The sequence below is a fragment of the Callionymus lyra genome, chromosome 6 (assembly GCF_982586985.1).
Source record: "Callionymus lyra chromosome 6, fCalLyr1.hap1.1, whole genome shotgun sequence".
NCBI lineage: Eukaryota > Metazoa > Chordata > Actinopteri > Syngnathiformes > Callionymidae > Callionymus > Callionymus lyra.
In genome coordinates this window covers 6,542,622-6,551,540 of record NC_141823.1, presented here as the reverse complement: position 1 = coordinate 6,551,540, position 8,919 = coordinate 6,542,622, and the positions used below count along the sequence as shown (strand labels likewise).

The following is an 8,919-nucleotide window of genomic DNA, read 5'->3' as shown; positions in this document are numbered from 1 at the left end:
CACACATCGACGTGTTCTTCTGGAACAAAAAGCAGGTCAAAGTCTTTGGTTTGTTTTTTTTTTCATCTTTGGATACTATAAATATCAATATAGTACAGATTTAAGGGCAAAAAACTTCAAGTTCCTTGTAAGTTTCTCTTTAAAGCTTTTCCACCGAGAGTGAGTCATCAGTCCATGAGTTGAAGTCAGGCTTTGGTGCAGGCGTTGGGGTTGACGGGGTGGCCGGAGCCGTCGTCCACCCACTTGTCCAGGCTCCGGCGCCGGGCGTTCATGAAGAAGTTGCTGACCGTGGCCAGCTCCAGGCCCAGCTGCTGCGCGATGGTCAGCTGCAGCTCCTTGGACGGACGCTTGTTCTCCTTGAAGATGGCGTGGAGCGTCCGTCGCTGGACGTCGGTGAAGACCAGCCGCGGCTTCTTGGTCACGTTGCCTCGCTCGCTCCGGCCGTGGTCCTGTTCCTTCCTCTTGCAGGCTGCAGACACACAACACGACAACAAGGTTAGCGCCTCCTTCTGGACGGTACATGATACATGCACATTATATTTGTTTATATTTACATAAGGTGTCTATAAAATAAAACGTTTTAGTTATAATTAACATGCAAATATTCACAGTGTTGTTCATTTTTGTGTTGCAATTAAACTTCCGGCCTCTAGATGGCAGCAGTTATTATGTCCTCAGAAGATAAAGGAACGTCATTGCAAATGATTTTGTATGTGTTATTATTATTCTTTAATGGTTAATAGTTCAATAAAGTGTGTAGCAAATAAATACATTTTAGTTTTTTATTTTATCTACAATTAATTCTTAATATTCAGAGCATTTGTTAATGTTTGTGTTGCAATTAAACTTTCAGCTGCTAGATGGCAACAGTTATTATGTCCTCAGAAGATAAAGGAACAATAAAATCCCACGAGATCCTTACTATGGCTGGGGACGAGAGGATACAGTCGACTCCAGCAGCTTTTAAAGCTGATGTTTGGACATATTTTGGTTTGAAAACAAATGAAAGTAGTTACGACTTGGTCAAGAGTCATGTGGTCTGTAAATACTACAACACCAGAGTCAAGTACTGGACAATACTACACATCTATCCTTGTTCCTACAGTATCACAGTACTTCGTACCCCTGCCCCTGTATCGTGATATACATATGGTATCAACAGATTGCTGCCAATACACATCCCAGAAACATAGTATAGTTTTTGAAAATATACAAACAATCAAATGCCTATATAGTCTTAAATAAGTCTACATTACTGTCCTTCATTTTAGCCAAATTATGTAATACTTAAAAGACAATATTTTCAGTGAAATCGCATTCCTTTATTTTAGGGCAGTTTTTTCATTGTTATCTTTAACTCCAATGTGCAAGTTGAGCATGTTTCGAAGTGTCTTTTTAACAATACTGTACTGAACACGTTGTAGCATAAAACGCCCAAATTTTACTTTTTCATAGCAGTAAATTAAATATAACTAAATTAGTTTTTGAGGCTTGATGGAAACAATTTGAAGGCCAGCGTGCTAAGAGGCTAATAAAGCTAGCTCTTGCTATATAACTTTACTCTTACCTACTATCATAAGATGTTTATTTGTTGCTAGTGTAGATTATACATTCAGTTATTATTGTTTTATACAAATCTACTGAAGAACATATGAATACACTCAACATTTTCTGATAACTACACAATAACTAACAAGATAATCATGTTTTGTACCATGTTATCATTTCATTAAATTTCACATCTTACTATAATATATCACAAACATACACAGAATATTAATACAAGACAATACTATGTGTTATTAAACAATATATTGCAATGATATTATGATAATAAAGAATCTTACATAAAGCACTGATTTATTGTCGCTAGTTTTATCTTTCAAAACAAACTTAAACCAGCAGCCGAAACCGTGAGAATAATCAATATCTCGCTCAATCGATCAGGTTCATTGTAAGAACTGGAAGGACCCCTGGCGGGCCACAGGTGAGCAACGAGAACAATGGTCGCTGTCTGTGGTCCTGAAATCACTGACTCCTCACAATTGACTGTCCTGTGGTTAAGCTTCATCTGGCCGGTAGGGGGCAGACCTGCACTGCAGGGTCAGTCAAACGCTGAGATTTGATGTTTCTTTCTGGCTCGAGACACGAAACAATAACAAATAAATATGTTCCTGCTCTCGATACTGAACAAGGAACGATAAAACATTAACGTTTTGACTAAAGTGGAGACTGGCATGAATACTATTTCACTTTAACATTTACTGTAGTATAATAGGCATAACTTTTATTAATAAATAATAATAATTACTATTATTATTACTTTGTTTTTTGATTAATATGTTTCCATGAGTATATTTTACATTACTGGTAAACTATTAATCCTACTTTTTAGTGTGAAGGATTTAAATCGAAAATGAATTTAAATGAGAGTGAATCAATTAGATTCACTCTCATTTAAATACAGCTTGAGACATTTCTTAAATTACCTAAATCTCATTAAAAGGATCAGAAATAAAAGAAACATATTGATTCACTTTCAATTGATTATCTTAACAAGCTTAATCTCTGGAGGATTTTGGGAACTTAACGATCAATTTTAATCCTATTTCTAGTCGGACTGTCCAACATGAACCTAAACAGTGGTTAGTGTGTGTTTTTTTTTAGGTCTAACACAAGCGTAAAAGTAACATTATTTGGTAGAAAATGGTACAAAAAACTAGGTGTAGATGATCAATAAGCACTTACATGATTCAGCCACAACATTAGAACCACCTGCCAAATACTGTCCCTCTTTTGCCGCCCAAACTGCAGCGGGTTGTTCCAGGTCTGCATTTGTCCATGGAGGGAAAAGCGGTGAACCGGGATGGGGGTCATGGGTGGACATTGGCGTCTTCCTGGGACCACTTTGGTTGGGTGTTGACCACTGCAGACCTGGAACACCCCAGAAAAGTTGCAGTGTTTGGTGGCGAAAAGGGGGGGAGGGGGGGGACTTGAAACAAGAGGTGGTCATAATGTTATGGCAGGTTGATGAAGTGGGTTTTGAATGGGCAGGTCTTGGTGGGTTTTACTCTTCGCACTTTGTCGTTGAAATCAAATAAGATTGGCAGTTAAATACTACGTATGAAGCTTGACTTGACAGAATGACAATAAAAACATTATTATTCATTGATCACTGTTTTTCATAACAAAATTATAAATGAGTCGTTTGACGCTGAAATGTCTTTTTGATCTAAAAACAACAACGTAAACTCAAAAATAATATATATGTATATTTTTAAATGTATTTACACCACTCATATTACCCGCGTATTTTAATATTATATTGTTACTTTGTTAATTTAGTACTGGAATTATTAATTATTGCCAAATAATTGTAAATGTTATGATGTTTTTATACATTTTTATTAACATAAGTAATAAATTGTTAGGTATATTTAAATAAACTAGTTTATGTGAATAATAATCGTCTTCATTTGCTTAATTACGACTAAAATCTTTATAACTATCTCTCTCTATATATAGATATATAGAGAGAGATAGATAAATATATATCTTTATCAATATATCTATAGATATAGATTTATATGTTGGTCAAAAATGACCTAACCATGAGTGATATAAGAAGTTAATGTATTACATTATTATGGGTTTATTAAGATACATACTGTATATTACGCATTTTTACATGAAAATTAAATTCTTAAAATACTTAATAAAACTTAAATTTAAAAATGTCACTTATTATAATAACCTTATGGTTTAACAGTGAAGGCCACACACACCCGCGGAAGAGGCCGACACAGATTTTGCACACACACAATACCAGCCTAAACACACACACACACACCAAAATAAAATACACACACCATTGTCATTAAAAGCCACTGATTAATCCCACACGTCCACCGTGACGTCACTGAAGCGCATCGTCAACGAAAAGAAAAAACATAATAAAATAATAATAATAAAATAATAATAATAAAAGAGCGTCATCAACATGAGACCAAAGTCAAACGAGCAGTTGTAAAGCTCGTCTCTCTCCTCCAGCAGGAGACATATTCAGCGGGATAATTGAATACGTGGGAAAAGAGAGAAAGGGCTGAGATTAATTCCTGAAGCCTAAAATCAATAAGTATATCACGTCGACTTCAGATCACATCTCTGCTGCAATGGAAGCCAAGGATCGATAAGATGGCGGCCTGCATGCATTTGACTGCATCACGGTACAAACACACACACACACGCTCTATAAACACATATTCTATTTATAAATACATGTACTTCAATAAAAGTGATCAGAAATGATCGTTAATATATTTTATATTTTGCGAATATCGGTAAAATATCAAGTTATTTTAATGTCAAGCACAGACGAGGAAAACAAACATGGCGGCCACACGTATAGTTGGCGCCACAATTTCACGTCATTACGCTTTAAATAATCGATTGTACGTTAATAATGTGAGTCACAGCGACATGATGTCATTATTGTTGAAGCACAGAGATGACAAATACAACTACAGGGCGAGTTATTTGGGAGGGAATCTTATATCGCCCGAATATTGATGCGAGATGGATTTTATCCTCTTTTAAAATTAATAAAATAAACCGCAGATCATTTATCAACATAACTTGAAAACGAGTCGTTTGTGATTAAATAGTTGATTCTGTGTATTTTCAGTCATGTTTAAATACTTTAATTTTACATAAGAGGCTCCATGAAAATGTCCCAATTTGCTTATTGAGCAGAAAAAACGAATACAAATATTTAAAAAAGATGACAATTATTCAACGTTTTTCCAAATTCTCTTAACGTTATTTTGTCATTTAAATGGCGCATTTGACGTTAAATTGACACCAACACACCATAAATACTTGTAAGATGAAAATAGATGAAAAATACGTATCACGTTCATAACAACCTCATAAATAATAAATATATTACAATTCTTAATTTAAGCCCCAAACTAATTTTAATTTCACCATTTTTTTAAAATATCTAATTTAAATATTCGTTTTATTTAGGATTCAAGCAGGAAATTAACATTTTTATGTTTAAGCTTAAAAAAAAATAACGGTAAAAGATGCAAACTTGCGGTTATAGAAAAAGTTAAATGTATGATAATTATATGTATATGATGAGAAAATTTAAGATCGAGATGAAAAACAATAAGAGGTTAAATATTGTGTAACGTTATTAGAAAGTTATTTTAAAAAATGCCTTAGTCAGACATGTACTTCATAATAAATTGATCATTTAAATATTCCTCTGCACTCATCAAAACAAAAAAAGTAAAAAAAAAGTATCGTAAATAATAAGTTATTTCGTGGTTAAAAGCGATGACACGAGTGTGTAGCGTTGAAGTGCGCAGTCAAATACATTTGATCAGCTGTAAATAAAAAAAACAAGTTAACAAACACTTAGCATCTTGATGAAAAGCCAAAAAGCCCATTTGTAGGCCATTGATTGGAGCCTTAAAAAAAAATCTATCGGACGCTTGTTTACGCATGCGTGAGACCCGGGCCTCTAATTGACTGCTGCTGACCCCTGGGACCCATTAATACTGAGGTGCATCAGTTCATTACAGATCCTCCGCCAGCAAGAGTTAACACTAAAAACCTAAACACGTTATCTCCAATTAATCTCCGTCCTGATCGCGGGGTTCACTGCAATTATTCAAATGGACGTCTTTATTTCTCTTCTTTTAAACACGTGGAGGTCACGCGACGTTGTTGTTGTTATTGTGTGTTTTTTTTGCGACACACACACACCAAAAAAATGTGACTTCTTCACCAAAATAAACACGTTCTTAACGATTTTCTGGGATCAACTTACAGTGCGACGAGGTCGATATTTTGAGGTAAAATGACATGAGCTGGCTTCACACACACTCTCACACACACACACTCTCTCTCACACACACTCTCTCTCACACACACACAAATCAGTGTAGGGACATGACAGTGGTGCAACTGACACTAGCAACACACATAAAGCCGTATTGATGCTGTTTTTTGACAAACAAGTACATTTGCGTCCAGATGTTTAACTAAAACTGCAATATAAATGATATATCAAGCATTATGTGACTCAGAACTTATATTTTATGGTTGTAATAATGAGTTATTATTTAGGTGTACATGTAATAATAATAATAAAAAAAATTATGATGCAATTTACGAACAGATTCAAACGATGTTCATGTTTAGTTTGTGTCATGATCATGAGATATCACAACAACAAAGAGTCTCCACGTATGTTTTCATTTAGAAAATGTTTTGTGTTCAAAAATAAATAAATAAATGACGTGTTCAATTGTTGACGCTAAATAAAATTCAAACTTTTAATACTCGTTTTGAAACATGTAAGTGTGAAGGAAGTAGTTTAATTTTAGATTTAAATATGTATCATCGTCAAAAGAAAACCCGCAGTGTATACGAATTTAATAGAACAAAAGCTTCTCAGTAAAATATTCATTAATTGATGAATAAAGCATTTAAAACCCAGTCAAGGGCTAATATTTGATTGGTTAATAATTCCAGCTATAATGATATATTTCACCATTTTTGTTTAAAAATAATAATAGTTTAAAATAAATGAATTGAAATGCAAAAAGCTGATAAAATCCTTAAAAGTAAGAGAAATTAATAAAAAAAATGCACGATACGAAAACAATCTATTCATTGTTGAGTCCTCTTGACCTGTTAATTGATTAGTGACTGATCAGCATCCAATTACAGCAGAAAGCGATCGATAATTTGAGGTAAACCCCCAAATCAGCGCGAGCCCACGACACAGTGTCGAGGACTCGTTTTATTTATTTTATATTCAAAAATCACGAAATACTTTTGAGCAAAAAAAAAAAAGGGTGATAAATCACAGAATGACAACAAGACAAAGACGGAGCTTCACCTCTGAGGGAGAACGAGAGGGTCTTCTCAGAGGTGAAGTCCCCCCACATTTAGAAGACACAAAAACAAAAAAAGGGGTTTTGTTTTACCGAGGCTTCGCTCACCTGCGAGCCTGAGCGCACTCATGCGCTGGAACTCAGGCTCCTGCAGCCACTTCCACATCCGACGGAAGGTCTCCCGACCGGACTTGAGTTTGGACCAAGGCTTGGGGTTCCTCAGGAGGTCGGACAGAGTCCCTTGAGATCTGCACAGGACCCTCTGGGCAAAGATGGCCTGAGGGATGCTGTAGCGCTTCAGCTCCGTGGTGATCCTCTGCGCCACCTCCTTGGTGTTCACCTCCTCCATCTGCCCCCCGGAGCTCGAGCCTCCCCCCCCGCCGCCCCCCGGCTGCCCGAGCCCGGAGGCCTGCTCCCGGCTGCCCCCCAGACCCTGTCCGTGGCCCTGCGCGCCCAGGTGCGGGTGGTGGTGGTGCAAGCCGTTGATCTGGACCTGGCTCATGTGCTGCTCCGAGTGTCTCCCCAGCATGGCGGGGTGGTGCGCCTCGAACCCGCTGGGGGTCAACATCTTCTCCCCGGGCATGGCGGCCCCCGGGTGGGCGTACGGGGGGATGCCAGCCTGCGTGGTGTGGATGCTGGCCAGCCCCGAACCCGACAACGGGGACAGACTCTGGCCCATGCAGGGGTCCTTGTGGTGGTACGAGGGGTACAGGCTGTTCATGGGGGCCAGGCTGCGGTCCTCGCGCATCAGCGTGAAGCTGCCGCTGACGTTCCCGGGGATCCTCTGGTGCGTGTGGTGGTGCGGGTGGTGGTGGTGGTGGTGGTGGTGGTGCGGGTGGTGCGGGTGCGCGTGCGGGGGGAACTTGTCGGACACGGTGGAGATGGGGGGCAAGGGCTGCAGGGGCGTCAGGGTGGTGTAGGTGCTGCTGGCGCTCATCCCGGGGGGGGCCTCGCACATGCTGATGGCGGGGTGCAGGTGTCCCGGGTGACCCGGGTGATAGTCTCCGCCGTCCAGCAGGGTCGCCATGCCCATGGCGCGGTGTCCTCCGAGCCCGCGCGGGCTGAGCCGTGCGTGCTCTCCTCCGTGGCCGGACTCAACAACATGGCCGTGAAGGTCTCCGATGTTCTCCATCGACAGCTGGGCGTTCATGGTCGCGGCGAACCATCGATGTGTCCCGTGCGCAGGTGCACGAGTGTGGGGTCTCTTTTGTTGCGTCCAGGTCCAGGTCCCGCGATCCGTCCCTCTGGCTCGGTAGAAATTAAATAAATAATAATAATAATAAAAAAAAAATCTCTGCTGGATCTCCTCGCTTCTTTTTTGTTGCTCTTTTATTATCTTAAATATATATACTTTTGTCTTCTAATTGACGCCCCCCCACCGCCAACCAGCTGTCCTCGCGCTCCGGTCCGGTGCCATGTCTTTGGTTGTGTGTCCAAAACCTTCTTCCACCGCAGCACAGAGCCACGCACGCACATGCGCACTGGACACCTCCCTCTCTCTCTCTCTCTCGCTCGTCCACTCACAGTGGCCGTGACGTCACCGCCTTATTAAGGACGGGATGAAAACACCTGCGCGAAATTAAACCACGTAAATGTACAAACTAACACATTTTTATTTTAAATCCAACAAACATATTTAAAACGTCTTGTAAAAAAAAACAAAAAAACCCTTATGACGTTTATTTTCATTTAATGTCGGCTCAACACTTTAATCAAGAGGCTCCTAATGACGCTCCTCGGTTCCCCCTTAAAGGGATGGCCGCGGACGCCGCGACACTTCCGGGGTCACGTGGAGTTGATGGTTCACCTCCACAATGAAAACACTTGTTTAACCCTTTAAAAGCCACGCGCGCGGCTCGCAAAGTGTTGCCAAGGATCGATGGCGTGATTAGTAGTTTTACAGCTGCCGGTGAACTTCACGTGTATGGATCCTTTCATTACACTTCACACACACACACACTTCACACACCCCTCACTCACGCCCCCCCAAATATGTGGCGGTTTAACC

The 8,919-nt window shown here is 39.8% G+C and overlaps 1 protein-coding gene across 2 annotated transcripts; it reads right to left on the bottom strand.

Annotated features, from left to right (window-relative positions):
* On the bottom strand, positions 1–8,061 carry onecut1 (one cut homeobox 1). 2 transcript variants are annotated; one of them, XM_087793668.1, is made up of 3 exons: positions 7,005–8,061; positions 2,749–2,934; positions 1–469 (listed from the first exon to the last, which is right to left on the bottom strand). In XM_087793668.1, the coding sequence occupies exons 1-3, from the start codon at positions 8,059–8,061 to the stop codon at positions 186–188; spliced, it is 1,527 nt and encodes a 508-aa protein (XP_087649794.1). In that variant the 3' UTR covers positions 1–185. The 2 variants fall into 2 exon arrangements, with proteins under 2 accessions (XP_087649794.1, XP_087649795.1); XM_087793669.1 differs by lacking the exon at positions 2,749–2,934.
* Positions 8,062–8,919: the final 858 nt, after the last annotated feature.

What these genes read in the sequence shown, in the direction of transcription:
- onecut1 (XM_087793668.1), bottom strand. Translation starts at nt 8,061, where the DNA reads ATGAACGCCCAGCTGTCGATGGAGAACATCGGAGACCTTCACGGCCAT. An exon ending in CGCAGGTGAGCGAAGCCTCG is followed by an intron (nt 2,935 to 7,004) that starts GTAAAACAAAAC and finishes GGGGTGTTCCAG; the next exon opens with GTCTGCAGTGGTCAACACCC. An exon ending in TAATGTTGTGGCTGAATCAT is followed by an intron (nt 470 to 2,748) that starts GTAAGTGCTTAT and finishes GTGTGTCTGCAG; the next exon opens with CCTGCAAGAGGAAGGAACAG.